This window comes from Podarcis filfolensis, assembly GCF_964270895.1.
Source record: "Podarcis filfolensis genome assembly, chromosome: 16".
NCBI lineage: Eukaryota > Metazoa > Chordata > Lepidosauria > Squamata > Lacertidae > Podarcis > Podarcis filfolensis.
Window position 1 is genome coordinate 20,510,009 of NC_139620.1, and position 16,883 is coordinate 20,526,891.

The 16,883-nt window shown below is 44.8% G+C and overlaps 1 protein-coding gene across 3 annotated transcripts in view; it reads right to left on the minus strand.

Moving 5' to 3' along the window:
* The window catches only part of TBX5 (T-box transcription factor 5), a 93,947-nt gene that overhangs the window by 16,328 nt on the left and 60,736 nt on the right, over window positions 1-16,883 (minus strand). For all 3 annotated transcript variants that reach the window (XM_083590297.1, XM_083590298.1, XM_083590296.1), the window contains exons 4-6: window positions 12,501-12,620; window positions 10,861-11,008; window positions 797-949 (exon numbers count right to left, since the gene is read on the minus strand). In XM_083590297.1, coding sequence (XP_083446423.1) covers window positions 797-949; window positions 10,861-11,008; window positions 12,501-12,620 — 421 coding nt within the window. The remainder of the gene's footprint in view (window positions 1-796; window positions 950-10,860; window positions 11,009-12,500; window positions 12,621-16,883) is intronic.

Below are 16,883 nucleotides of genomic sequence, written 5' to 3' on the forward strand. Positions count from 1 at the left end.
TGTTGGTGCTGACCTTTAAAGCCCTAAACAGCCTTAGCCCAGTATACCTGAAGGAGCATCTCCATCCCCATCATTCTGCCCAGACGCTGAGGTCCAGCGCCGAGGGCCTTCTGGCGGTTCCCTCACTGTGAGAAGCAAAGCTACAGGGAACCAGGCAGAGGGCCTTCTCATTAGTGGTGCCCACCCTGTGGAACACCCTCCCTTCAGATGTCAAAGAGATAAACAACTACTTGACATTTAGAAGACATCTGAAGGCAGCCCTGTTTAGGGAAGTTTTTAATGTGTGACATTTTAATGTATTTTTAATCTTTGTTGGAAACCACCCACAGTGGCTGGGGAGGCCCGGCCAGATGGGCGGGGTACAAATAATAAAAAATGATGATGATGATGATGATGACAATCCATCACCTGGGCCAAAGAGATTGGCCTAAAAACAAAAAGGAAGCCTTCTTTAAACAAAAACAATCATGCATTGCAGCATCACATATCGCGAGAATGCTAGCAATCATGGGCATTCACTGAAGCTGAATGCTGGAACAGTCAAGGTAGAAAAAATTATGAAGGGCAAGGATACTGATGGCCATGATGGTTATGCTGTGCTCCACAGATGGAGGGATTAATGCTTCTGAATAGCAGTTGCTGGTAACCACAGCAAGGAAGCATGCTCTTGGGCTTGGGTCCTCCTTGGGCTTCCCATTGGGGTATCTGGTTGGCCATCATGAGAAGAGGATGCTGGACTCTGCCTCAGCCGTGTTCCAGTTTCCAAAAAGATATTTCCAAAGGCTCTATCATTTACCTTGTGATTCTGGTAGGACGTCACAGCGATAAAGGCCGTCTCTGGAAAGACGTGGGTGCAGAAGGCTGTGTTTTTTGAGCCAAACCCATTGTTCTCATCTGCCTTGACGATATGGAGTCTGGGCTGGTATTTGTGCATGGAGTTGAGGATGATCTAGAAGGGAAGGAAGAGACATTGTAAGAACATAAGAAAAACTGCTGGGTTAGGCCAATGGCCCATATAGCCCAGCATCTTGTTGTCATAGAGGCCAACCACATGCCTGTGGGAAACCAGTAAGCAAGATGGCTCAGTTGGTTAGAGAATGGTGCTGATAACGCAAGGGTTGGAGGTTCAATCCCCATACAGGACAGCTGCATATTCTGGCATTGCAGGGGGTTGGACTAGATGATCCTCAGGGTCCCTTCCAACTCTACAATTCTATTATTTCCCCCCTTCCGCAGTTTCCAGTAACTGGTAGTATGGAGGCAGAGCATAGCCATGCCTAGTAATAATAATAATAATAAATTTTTACTTATACCCCGCCCTTCCTGGTTCAAAAACCGGGCTCAGGGCGGCTAACAACAAATTTAAAACACTTAATTGTAAAAGCAGCATAAAATACAGTATAAAAACATGGATAACAATAAAATTCAAAGTTCAGAAATCATTTTAGGGAAAATCCATCTAATAAGCATTAGATAATCACCAGAGCTAGCTGGCTGAATTAGTAGCCATCAACAGTCTTCTGGCATCAGACAGAGCACAACAAATACCCTAATCGGGGATACATTGGGGAATTGGAAATGCAGCAAATTCTGGGGCAGGGGTGGGTTGCAAAACAAGTTGCCCTGTGAAGAAACTCCATGCAGAAAGCCACCATTAATGGCCTTATTGGATAAACCAGGGGTTTCCAAACTGTGGTCCACAGACCACCAGCTATCATTCAGAGGGTCTGCTTGGATTCATAGCAGAAAATGGGAGACAGCATGTCTTCCCGGTTTTAAAAAAAAATCACAGTGATTTTTAATTGCATTTTGATCGGCTCTTTTCTTTCCTGTATTGTGTTACAGTTGCAGTTCTGCGGGGTTCCAAGTGTAGTAAAATCAAAATATAATTTATAAGAAACCATTAAGATGAAATTAAAAGCCATACAGCCTCTAGCACAATTGCTAAAACAGGGAGAAAAATCATCAAGCAGTCTGCTAAGACCCTAGGAAATCTTCAAGTGGTTTGTGGGAAGGGGGGGTGAGATTTGGGAACCACTGTTTTGGTGTTCGTGACTTGCTCTGGGCCATTTGTATGAGTAAAGAAACAAATAAATAATAGTAAATACTTGCCTAAGTAGTAACTAGTTAGCAACTCCCATTGACACCATCAGGTAATGGAGTCTGAAATCACTCCTGTTTACCCAGGATTGTATTCAACTAAGTCCTGTTCAGAGTACATCCATCGAAATTAATGAGCCTAAACCAGCCATGTCCACTAACCTGAATGAGTCTACTCTGAGTAAGATTGGCACTGAATACCACCTACAGGCATTTCGTTTAAGGGGATTCCTAAAGCCTTGCTTTCATTTCTTTCTTGGTACATTGTTGCATCAGAGTGTTTGCTTGTGAATATGTCTGAGTAATACATAAATATATGTCCTAAAGGCTTCTGTTTCCCTTTGTCTCCTGGTATGTAACTGCATCAGAATATATGCTTGTGGTTGCTTGTATTACTCTTCTACACTGTGTTGTATTCAATTTAAGCTCTACTCAGCTGGAGCCACTGGAATTAATAAACCTAAGTTAGTCATTCATTCCATTAATTTCAGAGCAGGACTAACATTAGATACAACCTATTATTATTATTATTATTATTTAAAAATTGTATCCCGCCCTTCATCCTCAGATCTCAGGGTGGTTCACAGCAGAAAAATACAATATAAAAACACAAAATATATAATAAAAACAAGAACAAAAGTATTATTATCATCATAATCAGTATTACAATTTATTGTCTTCTTTCACCCTAAGGTCCCAGGGTGGGTTGCAACAATTAAAATGCAGCATTAATATTGAAACACAATATTATTAATTTTTTAAAAAAAACAACAACAATTTGCTAAAGGCTTCTGTTTTCATTTCTTCCTTCCTAAGTAGTTGCTTTAGAACTTTTTGCTTCCGTGTTAAAATAATAGTAACTGCAATAACTGTCTCTCACACACATACAAAACAGAACAGGGGGAAATTGACCAAAGGAGAGCGGAGACCAGAACGCAGGATGGGCATTTGGCATGGGGTTAACTAATGCGCCAGGGCGCCTGACCCCATCTCTTCCTCCCATCCTTCCCCTCCATCTCCCCATTGTCCTTTGAAAGGAATGCCGAAGGAGGGGGGGGTGCCCGTCGGAAGGACCTCCCGAGCGCCTCTCCCCACCCGGCCCCAGCCTTCCAAGCCGACCCAAGTCCCGCAAATCTCCGGCGCTCCCCAAAGCCTAATCTCCAGGGGCTAGGAGGAGGAGACGGGGAGCGTATCAAACGGGGTCCCGCCTGCCCGCCCGTCCCTTCTCCTCCTCCCTCCTGACAATGATTGCCGTCGATTCTGGCGACAGGGAGACGCAGGCTGCCCCGCGGGGCCTGCGCCAGCCAGGGGCCTCGGGACGTCAGGGCTGCTCGCAAAGCCCCTCTCATCCGGGGGGTTTAGCCAAATCGGCTCTGACATCCCGGAGAGCCGCAGACATCAACGGTGAACGATCTAATGGTTTTTAATTTCATTACGGCTCTCCTAATTGAGGGGGCCGCCCGCGCGCCTCCCCGCTTCCCATTGTTGTGGAGCGCGGGCTCCGCTTGGCAGGGAGGGAGACGGTTGGGCCCAGTGGGAAGGGGCGTCCCAGTCGGAGCGCCCATTGCCCTTTGCGCGTCCCCCACCCCAAGCCAGGAGTCTCTCTCTCTCTCGCGTGTGTGTGTGTGTGTGTGTGTGTGTGACAGAGAGAGAGAGCGCAGAGTTGGGGGGGGAGAAAGAAAGACTAATAGATTCGTAGAGAGTTGGAAGGGACCCTGAGGATCATCTAGTCCAACCCCCTGCCATGCAGGAATATGCTGCTGTCCCGTATGGGGATCGAACCTGCAACTTTGGCATTATCAACACCATGCTTTAACAAGCTGAGCTATCCATGCCCATAATAATAATAATAAATTTTATTTATATCCCGCCCTCCCCAGGCAAGACCGGGCTCAGGGCAGCTAACAACCAATAAAAAACAAGTTGATTGAAATGCAACTTAAAAAACAAGATTAAAATACAGTGGTACCTCGGGTTAAGTACTTAATTCATTCCGGAGGTCCGTTCTTAACCTGAAACTGTTCTTAACCTGAAGCACCACTTTAGCTAATGGGGCCTCCTGCTGCCGCCGCGCCTCCAGAGCACGATTTCTGTTCTCATCCTGAAGCAAAGTTCTTAACCCGAGGTACTATTTCTGGGTTAATGAAGTCTGTAACCTGAAGCGTCTGTAACCTGAAGCGTATGTAATCCGAGGTACCACTGTACAACATTAAAACATTAAAATGCAGCCTTGTCACAGGAGGAGAAAGGAAAAAGAAAGAGGGGGAGGGAATCAAATTGACTCTAAGCCAAAGGCCAGGTGGAACAATTCTGTCTTACAGGCCCTGCGTAAAGAAATCAGATCCTGCAAGGCCCTGGTCTCATGAGACAGAGCGTTCCACCAGGCCGGAGCCAGTGTTGAAAAGGCCCTGGCTCTGGTTGAGGCTAATCTAACTTCCTTAGGGCCCAGGACCTCTAGGGTGTTGCCATTTATGGACCTTAAGGTCCTCTGCGGGGCATATCGGGAGAGGCGGTCCCGTAGGTACGAGGGTCCTAGGCCGTGAAGAGCCTAGATGAAAGCCCATATAAAATTCTTCAAGAAACAGCCTTTTGCACATCCCCCACCCCAGCCTAAGCTAGGAGTTGGGGGGGGGGAGAGACACACACAGAGGAGAGGGGGAGAGAGAGAGAAATGATCATAGAGTTCAAAGGGAGCCCCAGGGTCATGTAGTCCAACCCCCTGCAATGCAGGAATCACGGCTAATGTGATTCCAGAAAGGGCAACCAAAGATTATCAAAGTCTTCAACCTTTTCAAACCCAGGATCTACTTTTAACCCAAATGGGGTACCAACAGTGGCAGAGCTGCATGCTCCGGCACCGGGGGGGGGTGGAGAGCAGGCGGGGGCAGGGCTGGCGTGCATCCTGGGGGAGTGGTGCGCCGCCCATAGGGGTGTGGCACCCAGCACAGGCAGAGGGGGCAGCTGTGATGGCATCCCACCGGGATCATGCTGCCAGGGGCAGTGCGCTCACCCTGCACGCCTCTTCCTCCGCCGGTGGGTACCAATTTCTTAATCTTTCACCATACATTTGCAGGGTGGTAGCACTCCTGCTGTGACCCACCTTGAATCAGGCCACAACCCACCAGTTGAAGAGACTGCATGCAAAGGAATTGCGAGACATGTGAGCTATGGCCCTTCTTCAAATATGCTTCACATCCTAGTGAAGAACATATGAAGTTGCCTTACACAGTGGTACCTCAGGTTACATACGCTTCAGGTTACATACGCTTCAGGTTACAGGCTCCGCTAACCCAGAAATAGTGCTTCAGGTTAAGAGCTTTGCTTCAGGATGAGAACAGAAATTGTGCTCCGGCAGCGCGGCAGCAGCAGGAGGCACCATTAGCTAAAGTGGTGCTTCAGGTTAAGGACCGTTTCAGGTTAAGTACAGACCTCCGGAACGAATTAAGTACTTAACTCGAGGTACCACTGTACTGAGTCAGACGATTGGTCCATCTACCTTAGTATTAACTACATCTTCAGCTGATGGACTCCCAGCATCCCTTAGCCAACTTAGCCAACTATCAGTCTCATTGCACAAAGAAAACCGCCCCATCAGGGAAGAATGTCCCTCACCAGGACATGCTAGCTTTCTATGTGCAGGGAAGGTTGTTTTGATCTTGTCTCCAGCAGATGAAAGCACTGAAACATGTCAAACCTCTCTCCTACAATGTGAAGTGGTATCCTCAGGAAGAGTTGGAGGATATAGGTGTCGCCAGACTACAACTCTATGCTGCCTGGGGCTGGTGGGCTTTGTTCTCCGATGGCATCCAGAACACCACAGGCGGTGATGGCTGGTGCTCATTGGGACTGGTAGGGCAGAAGACAAGGAGCCCACCTGTAGGTGGCGCCACAGCCAGTAACAGGCAGAGCCAACTAAGTCCATTTTTGACCCCGTCCTCTTCCCTGCTCAGCTCTGCAAAGGCAACACTGAGACTTAAGGTGGAGGAGGAAGTTGGAGGCATGTCCTGGGTCTGATCTGGTTATAACCAGCAAGGAAAGCAGGTGGAGACTGGCTGAGGGCAGAATGGGGCTGGGGTGGGCAGCTCTTCATGTGTCCTAATGGACTGGCTTCCACTGGTCACAGGTTCCCCACACCTAGTATAGAGAGATATATTTGCAGGGCTACCAAGTCATACCTCAAGCAATTTAAGTATTTCTGTTCTTTCTATCATGAATCTACAGCTTGTTTCTAATTTGTGTTTTTGTCTGGTTGATATAGTTGTAAAGGTTTGCAGTCTGCCCTGGAATCTGTTCTGACTGACAGCGATATCTAAATATTTTAAAAGAAGGATCACGCTTCCTTAACTGTAGTCTTTCACACACAAACATGCCATTTAGCTATTAAATGTTTAAGGCTAAGGTTGTAACTGTTTCCAGAGGGCTAGCTGCCTTAGGACTCAGCTATACAGCTGCAAATAAGACGTTTTAAGTGTGTTGTAAAGTGCAATATGCAAATATGACACTAGATGGCGACAGTGAGCTATGGGAAATTCAATATATTTTTCAAATTTTTTTTTTTAAAAAAAAGCATTTTCACAACATTTTTTATATGTGTGTAGATTTCACCCTCATCTGTTGCAGCAAAGCCAATGAAAGGTTTTGTCGCGTGTTTACGGCTAACAATTATTATTATTATTATTATTATTATTATTATTATAATACTATAATACATTTGTCTTAAAGGTGCCACAAGATTCTTCGATGTTTCAGGGTTGTTTCTTTATTTCATAAGATTTATGCACTGCTTAATGGTAAGGGGGAAACTTCAAAAACCTCAAAGCGTTTTACAAAAAGGTTGCAATCCTATACACTTTTGCTTGCTTGCCCGTAAGTCCCTGGGTCAGGCAGTAGGTCAGACTTCTGAAAGGACATTATAGGACTGCACTGTTCAAGGTTATAACAAGTGAAGGCATGGAATGCAACTAACTAGAAATTGTTGCCCTTAGTCGAAGATAATTTAGAAGCAAGTTATAATTAATCACAACACATTCCGATGAATGTTTGCACAGAAACAAATCCCATTGTGTACAATAGACCTGAAACCCTTAATAAATAAGTTTAGGATTGCAATCCTTAAAAAAGAAGAGGAGGAGGAGCGGAGGAGGCATTCTGTACATGCTCTGATTCCTCCTTAAGGTCTAACACCAAAAATAGGTTCTGAATCTAAGTCCAAGACTTGCACAGCTAAAATTAATCCTGGATTAGAATACTGTGTGTGTGTGTGTGTGTGTGTGTGTGTGTGTGTGTGTGTGTGATGTCAGTCCAGCGAGGCATGAGGATTAATTCAAACTGTAACCTGGGCTGGGCGGCTGCACTTCAATCTAGGTTACTAGATCAGTTAGCACATTGTACAGATCCTTGTTTACAAGGCGCTGCTGTCTCCCATTTCATCTCACATCTCCCCTCCACGTGTCTGCAGGCACCACTTGTGCAGCCGGAGCTCAATTAGAGCCAACTGTTGACAGGGCGCGGCTGCCACCAAGATGCATCAAGCACACTTCCATCAAATTAAGACCAACTTTATTCACTGTTAAACACCTTCCTGGCTCAGGCTTCCCAGCCGCCCATCCCACGGCATTTCAGCTGTCAGCCTCACCTTAGTGGAAAGAATTTGAACATTAATGCTCTCTCTCTCTGCTGCTGCTGCTCTGGCAGTCAGTCTACAGTAGGCAGCAAAAGCATGCAGACCTCAATTGCAAAATTCCCTCCATTACTCTAGAGCAGGCTTCCTCAACCTCGGCCCTCCAGATGCTTTGGGACTACAACTCCCATGATCCGTAGCTAGCAGGACCAGTGGTCAGAGATGATGGGAACTGTAGTCTCAAAACATCTGGAGGACCGAGGTTGAGGAAGCCTGCTCTGGAGGGAGAGGCTAGAACTGCAGGGGATTTTAGCTAAGCATCAACAGAAGCCTCCTAGCAGGAAGAGTGGTTCCACAGCAGAACAGACCTCCGCAGGAGACAGCGGGCTCTCCTTTGCTGGGGATATTTCAGAAGATGCTGGACCACCAGCGGTCAGAACTGCTGCAGCTGTATCTTGAATAGCAGGTCCTGTACTTAAGCAGGGCACCAGACTGGAGTACAGTGGTACCTTGGGTTAAGAACTTAATTCGTTCTGGAGGTCCGTTCTTAACCTGAAACTGTTCTTAACCTGAGGTACCACTTTAGCTAATGGGGCCTCCTGCTGCTGCTGTGCCGCCACCGTGTGATTTCTGTTCTCATCCTGAATTGAAGTTCTTAACCCGAGGTACTATTTCTGGGTTAGCGGAGTCTGTGACCTGAAGCATCTGTAACCCGAGGTACCACTGTACTAGTTCAGAGGCCCTCTTCCAATTCTCTTCTTTTGTGATTCCACAGGCCAGGGGCATCGCAAGGGGGGTGCAGGGGGGTGGTCCGACCTGGGTGTCATGCCTGGGGGGTGACAAAATCCCCACGCCCAGTGGGCGGATTTTCACGATTGGCGCAACCGTCGTGAAAATATGGCCGCTGATCACACAAATATGGCCAGCGATCAGCCTTCCCCCCCCTCCAGCGGGTGGTTTCACACACACACCCAGTGGTCAGCACTCGCATCCCTGGCGGGCAGTTTTATGCGATAGGTGGTCAGATTTTCAGAATCGGTGGGCAGTGCTGGCACCTCTGTATCTGTTTCGTGGCCAACCCTCCCTAAAAAAAAGGTCAACAACTCTGGGCAACGTTCCCAAAAATTGCAAAGGGGGGGGTTGACAAAAAAAAATCACACAGGTTACCACCTGACCTTGCTACGCCTCTGTCCACAGCAACCCATTTTCAGTGCTGGGAAAGGACAGTAATCAATATATGGTTGGATGATAAGAATGCAGTGCAGGCTGTCTCTGATCATACACAGAGGAGCTTTCTCTCATTGTTGAAAAATATCACAGTCTCCCTCTGCCTCCACCCATCTGAGCTTAGAAGAGACCTGTGTTTTAGGTAGGGGGTGGGTGAATCTGTCAATTTCAGTTTCTCTCTATTTGTCTCTCTCCTTCTTTTAATTTAAATTCAGTTCTCCACATCACATTGAGATTTTTTTTAATGTCAGAAAATGTATCAGCATTTTTGTGTGAATTTATCCTAATGTACAACGTGTTTGTATGCAATTTTTGTTAAAAGACACACTTTTGCAAAACAGCATTCCCAAATATAATGCATTGCTGCATGTTATTTTTCACTAACATAATGCATTCTTCCATATATCTTACCCAAATATATGCATTTTTGTACACATTACTTGGCTAGAACATCTCAACGTTCAGAAAAGTGCAAATTTTGGAGGATGGCTGTGTCTCATGTCAGAAGGGGTGAATTAAGTCAGTTCCCTTTTAAATGAGAGTGCAGTTCAATTTCTCTTTCTTCCCCACCCCCCACCCCCATCCCTAGGTTGAGGCTTAAGAATAATTCCCAGGGCATTTGAACATGCTTCTGGGATAGCTCAGTTGGTAAAGCATGAGACTCTTAATCTCATGGTTGTGGGTTTGAACCCCACATTGGGCAAAAGATTCAGACATTGCAGGGGGTTGGACTAGATGACCCTCGTGTTCCCTTCCAACTCTACAATTCTATTATTCCCCTTTGAGAAATCAGACTTCGAGCAATATGTGTAGAGGTGTACATGAAAGAAAATAACAGAGCAGTGGAAGCACAGAAAAATCAAGAGACTTTCTTCCCAAGTGAACATATAAAACAGTAATTTCCTACATTGTTTCTACTTCATTATTTTATAAACGCCAAATCCAATAAATAATACAATATGCATAATGTCAGCTTTATTAGATACGACATCTTGTTAGCATATGTTGTCTTATGCTTCCCTTTTTTGCAAGCAGAGCACTCCTTGGCCCATATCCCCCTCACCAGTTGCAATTCTGAAATAAAGGTAGTTTTTTTTAAAAAAAAACTCTTTCCTCATTTTCCTTCGCAAGCGCTGCATATACACTCTAGCTTCAAAGAATGTTTTACCCCTCAAAGAATTCTGGGCACCGTAGTTTATGAAGGGTTGCTAGGAATTGTAACTCTGCGAGGAGTAAACTATAGAGCCCAGAATTGTTTAAGGATGAGACTGTGCTTCAAATGTGCTTTAAAAATACAGGATGTACACAGTCTAAGCCACAACATGCACATGCCTTTACACAGCACCCAAGCTATTCAACTGAGAATTCATTGGCGTTTGCTCTCCATCAATTTATCTATCTTGGCAAGGAATGGAATGCCTGTGGACCTCCAGATGTTGTCAGACTTCAAATCCCATCAGTCCCTGCCAGGATGGCGAGAGTTTTAGACCATCAGCATCTGGAAGGTCACAGGTTATCCACCTGTAATCTAGGTTGCAATCTGGCACAAAGTGAAATCAACGTTGTGAAAGTTTATATCCACCTTCTCTGTTGTTGCCATTGGATCATGGCCCAAAATGTCTACTTTCTAAAATGAGAAGAGTTGTTGGGTATCCCTAAACCAGGGATGGGGAAAACCTGTGACCCTCTGGGTGTCATTGGACTACAGCTCCCGTGGTCCCTGACCTTTCATCTTGCTGCCTTGGCTTGATGGGAGTTGTAGTCTTAACAACAGCTAGGTCTCAGCTATTGTGGTGCATATGTATGGATCCAATTAAGCTCTGATTGAAAAGCTGGAGTTTGTCTTGTTTTGACGAGAGCTCCAATGTCAGTCTGTATCAGCCAATATGAAATTAAATCTGCCAGGTACTTACATGGCCAAATGGGTCAAGATGGTTGTTGGTCAGCTTGAGTTTTTGGAAGGAGACCAGCTGCCTCATCCAATGGGCCCCAGTGGCTGGCGAGTCCGGGTGCACATATAATCTTCCTGGCATGGCAGGCTCAGCTTTCCCAGTCACTGACCTAACCAAAATCAACACAGTGGGTTTGGTGTTTTGTTTTATTCTCTCAACTATGTTAGAAAATCAGAAAAGGCTGCAAATCAGAGGAGGGAAGAACAGCTTATTCTCCACTCTTTCCATGCATGGCCCATGCTTTAAAGTTATGTGTCCAAGTGCCCTTTTTTTTGCTCCAGAGATTTCCCCATGAAACCCCACTTTTTAAAGCTTTTGCAGGGAAAGCTCCAGGGCAAAAACCAACAGCAACTGCTTGGACGCAGAGCTTTTAAGCACAAATCTGTGCCAGGAAAGAGTGGGGCAAAATGTAATTGTGAATAAGCCCAGAGAAAGAGAAGAATTGTCAAATGGTTTTTCCCTCCCAGTCCTATTCCTCAGACATGCCCCATCCCTTCACTAATTTTGCAGTAGCTAAAGTGGTAGAGTCTGGAGGTGGTACAATAGACTGTACCACATTGCCAATGACAATAATGATAATGTGCAGCAGAGAGGGATGATAGAGTCCTGAAGTCATGGAATGCAGTAGAGACTGCTGTTGATTGGGACTAGTAGGATAGAAGGCATGGAGGCCAACAGTAGAGGGAGCCAGATAAAATGCCTGGTGGAGTTACTGATTGGTCTATGACAGGCCTAGGCAGACTTGGCCCTCCAGATATCTTGGGACTACAACTCCCATCATCCCTAGCTAACAGGACCAGTGGTCATGGATGATGGGAATTGTAGTCCCAAAACATCTGGAGGGCCAAGTTTGCCTATGCCTGGTCTATGATAGGTAGAGCCAATTCATTCTGGTTTTGTTCCCACCATACTCCCTCCTCAATTTTATGAGACTAAGGAGGAGGATGCTGACAGCCAGCACTACCCCTCCTACTTGTAAGGAAGTGGTCAGGCGGAGGCTGGAAGAGGACAGACTTAGCTTGATGGGGCATTGCCCCCACTTGCCCTAATGGACTCACCTCCACTAACAGAACAGACTGCCTATTACATGCTGCAGCTGAAGGAATCACATTCTTGAATGTGCAAAGTCTGGTAGATTTACCTGAAGTCTGGAGTGGTACAGACCTACCCTACAGTGTCATTCAGCTGTGTGCCACCCAGTATTTAGAGCTGTCCCTACACACAATGCAAAATGGCTGAATTCTGGACCTTTTCGCTTTGTACTTCTCTATGCTCCAGCCAGGCAAATGAGAGGCATTATGAGAGCACATCTTCCAGCCAGTGAAAACCACTCAAGGTGCAAAGTGGAGCCAGTAACGGGTGGGGTCTGTGGGGAGTTCCAAGGGCCAGATAGAGAGGCCTAAAGGGCCACCCTTAGCCTGTGGTTTCCTCAGCTCTGCTTCAATGTATAGACAAATGTTCTTAGTCCAAGGAGCAGGGTATCCCATGCCACACCAAAGAGCAATTGCCCCTTTTGGCTTTGCTCTGTATAGATTTTGTTTTTAACCCTTTAATCTTGCATGGTTTTTGCCCTATCTCCAAAACAGAATTAGGCTGCATACCATTTATTATCTGCAAATTTGTATCTGTGGTCATCAGAGGGGACAATATCCATTAACAGGATGTACTTTGTTTTGGGGTTGAGTCCCGTCACTTTCACCTTGTAGCTGGGGAACATGCGCCTAAAAGGGAAAGAAAAAGACCTGTAAATATTAGCAGAGAGATGCATTGATCTGAAAACGTTTGTTCTGGAACAAATTGCAATTACAGTCTTTCGTAGTATAACCAAGATTGAGAATCAGAAAGTAAACATTTCATATGCGGTCCTGTTATCATTAAGGGGTATGATCCACCAGTAAGTTCTCTTACAGCTGCAATCTTAAGCATTTACTCAGAAGTATTCCCTGCTACTTCCAGGTTGGCTTACTTCAAATAAATTTCCTTAAGATCCCTATCTCTCCTTTCTGCTTCCTCCCTCTCTTTTTTCCAAAAGAAGTCATCCAATATCTGACGCCTTTAAATAATTTCTCACCCTTGCATCTGTGTAATCTATAGCACTCTCCAACCAGAATGTGGCACTTCTAAATCCCGAGTAAAAGTCGCAAAGTAATTTAAACAGCCCAAAGCAAAACCAAGTGAAAACAAAATGCTGTCATACAGTTTCCAAAATAGAACAAAGAGCTATCAGAAGTGGAGAGCTTCTGGCCTCCAAGATGTTAAGGTAAAGGTAAAGGGACCCCTGACCATTAGGTCCAGTCATGGCCCACTCTGGGGTTGCAGCGCTCATCTCACTTTATTGGCCGAGGGAGCCAGCGTACAGCTTCCAGGTCATGTGGCCAGCATGACTAAGCCGCCTCTGGTGAACCAGAGCTGCGCACGGAAATGCCGTTTACCTTCTCACCGGAGTGGTACCTATTTATCTACTTGCACTTTGACGTGCTTTCGAACTGCTAGGTTGGCAGGAGCAGGGACCGAGCAATGAGAGCTCACCCCGTTGTGGGGATCCGAACCGCCGACCTTCTGATCGGCAAGTCCTAGGCTCTGTGGTTTAACCCATAGTGCCACCCGCTGAGCTATAAAATGACCACTGGCCATGCTGGATGGGAATTGGAGCCCTAGCTTCCCAATCCCTGGTTCAGAGTGTTCAACATAGCCATGAAGGTCTCTGGGTGGTCCCTACAAGGCAAATGCAACTCACAAGGAAGGCTAGGAGGATAGGAAACTGCTTTTTACCAAGTTGGGTTGTTGGTCATCTAGCTCAGCATTATCTACACCCACTGACTGGCAGCAACTCTCAAGGGTTTCAGGCAGGTGTCCTTAAACCTACTGGAGGTACCTGGGATCGAACCTGGGACCTTCTGCACATAAAGCAGATGCTCTACCACTGAGCTACGGCCATGTCCCTAAGACATAGGAAGCTGCCTTATTATGAGTAAGACCATTGGCCCATCTAGCTCATTATTGTCAACACACTAACTGGCAGCAATTCTCAGGGGTTTAGACAGTTGTCCTTCTTAGCAGTTGGGGAGCAAGAGAAAGGAGGACTGGAATTTTAAGAGCTACTGGTGGAGCTTGTTTTTTTTTTTCTTCCTACGTCTCTCTCCATTTTTCCTTGCATGTTGTGTCTTTCAGATTGCACACCTGTCTTGCTACTGATTTCTTTTTTTAAAAAAAAATTATTCATTTTACAATACAAAGATATAAAAACACATAACAAAACTTATCACATATACATTTTTTTGTGCTTCCCTCAGCTCTTCTGCAAATCCTCCATTTTAATTGCTACTGATTTCTGTAAGCTGCTCTGCAATTGTATTTGCAGTTGTGTTTTGTAAGTGTAAAGGTAAAGGTACCCCTGCCCAACAGGGCCAGTCGTGAAAGACTCTAGGGTTGCGCGCTCATCTCGCTCAAGAGGCTGGGAGCCGGCACTGTCCGAAGACACTTCCGGGTCACGTGGCCAGCATGACGAAGCTGCATGTGGCGAGCCAGCACCCGGAAACGCCATTTACCTTCCCGCTATAAAGCGGTCCCTATTTATCTACTTGCACTTAGGGGTGCTTTCGAACTGCTAGGTTGGCAGGCGCTGGGACCGAACAATGGGAGCTCACCCTGCCACGGGGATTTGAACCGCCGACCTTACGGTCAGCAAGTCCTAGGCACTGAGGTTTTACCCACAGCGCCACCCGCGTCCCAGTTTTGTAAGTGTACTGCTGTAAAAATAACTTTTAAAAAACTACCGGGTATGTGGAAAGCAACATTAAGTCTTGTTAAGCATTAAAGACTAACAGATTCACAGAAACATAGATTTGTAGAGTTGGAAGGGATCACAGGGGTCATCTAGTCCAACCCCCTACAATGCAGGAATCTTTCACCCAATGTAGGACTCAAACCCATGACCCCGAGATTAACAGTTATGTTTATATTGTTTACAAAAGTTGAGTGCCTGCCCCTCTCTCTGCCAAACAGAGGCAAGAGCCCATGGGGCTCCTTTGGAGAATTGAAGACATGACAAGAGACTGTCACAGCTTTAAGAAATACTATATATTCACATATTTACTCCTTCAGTCTGCACGGAGTCCAGATCTTACAGCATGGTCATCTCAAGAGCGGTTTGCTCCCCACCGCAGTGCAGCACTCCAGTCTAAGGCATCTCTCTTCATTCTGCTGCTCCTAAACGCTAAGCCTCCTTTATTCCTTTATTATTATTGCATTCTAATGGTGCTTTTGATGCTTTGAAATACTAATGATTAACCCCCTCAGGTGTCACCTAACAAAGGAGTTCTCCTGACCATCAACACTTGTTGATTGACTACGGTTAAAGACTGGTACACACTTTGGACATTTACATAGGTTAATTAACTCTTCACACGCTAATTGCTGGTGCTCAGAAGTAGGAACGCACATTCCAATGCACATGGATCTTGATTACATTCTCAAAGTCCAAGCACAGTCTTTACACATAAGCACGATTTAGACACCTCAACCCCCTTCCGTAACCTCCTTTCTAATACACATTGAGACTTTCTTATAACATATCCCAGTTATAGCATACAAGTTCTAATTACCGGTAAATCCTAACATTTACTATACTTAAACATCTTAGCATTACAGATCTATTACAGTATCAATGCACACAAGCAAGAGACTTTAAAACACTTCTGTGGCATCCAAAATTTTACTGAATAAAATCACACTTCTAAAACATACTTTATAAACGCTCTTCCTTTTTAAATTTGAAAGTCTTTAAGACTCTTGCTGCAACAGACCTATGGATATAATTATATGTTTGCATGTGTGCATGTACATTTACATATATAAACTATTTCTATAAAATATACTTCACTGCATAACAATTATATGCATTATACATACATAACATTGAGTATATATGAGTACATATTATTGTTGTTATTATTACTATTAATTGAATTTATATACTGTCCTATACCTGGAGGTCTCAGGGCTGTTCACAGAACAAAATCAAAATGCAAAACCACAAATTATATAATCAAAATAAAAACAACAACCCAATAACCCCCCATATATACACACAACACAATACAACACAACTTGTCTATAAGGTTCCTCCAAAAGAACCACAGAAATAAACTTGTTTGAAACTGTATAATTGTCTGTATAATGGATGTGAACTAATGGATGTGAACTGTATAATGGATGTGAACTAATCAATGCTCCATTCGCTAATGAATGCTTATACGTAAGAATGTATGAAGAATCCTAGTGGATCAGGCAACGGCCCATCTATTATTTTATTTATTTATTAAAATTGCATACTGCCCTTCATCCGAAGATCACAGGGCAGTTAAAAAATACAACCACCAGCAGCCAGAATCATCTATGCACAAATTTGGAAGGAAAAAGTTCCTGCCCAAGAAGAATGGATAAGTAAAGTGATGGACAACATGGAATTGGCAAAGTTAACAGCTAAAATAAGTGTACCTAATGATGACTGTTTTGTGGAAGGATGGAAGCCTTTTTTGGACTATTTAAAGAAATATTATAGTATGATGAGTTTGCAAGCAGGATTTAAACAAGAGCAACAGAAGGGATTAAAGACTATTGCATTGTTGTTATGGTATAAGAGAGAGATGATAGGTTACAGCAAGGGGAAGCAATAAAAAAATGGAAAATGGGGTGGGAAGTCGACAAAACAGAAAAAATATTATGTATTGGAATGTATATATGATTTTTTTGAAAATGTAATAAATTATAACTGGGGGGGGCAAGACGCCCATGAGGAGCTTACAGGCAGGATCTGAGTGCAACAGTACTCTCCCCGCCTATTGTTTCCAGAAACTAGTACCTGGAGCATACTGCCTCTAGCGGTGGAGGTACAACATAGCCAGGGTGGCTAGTAACCAGTAGTGATTATAGTTACCCATCTTAATTCTAAAGCATTCTTATAGCAGGCTTAGATTAATAAT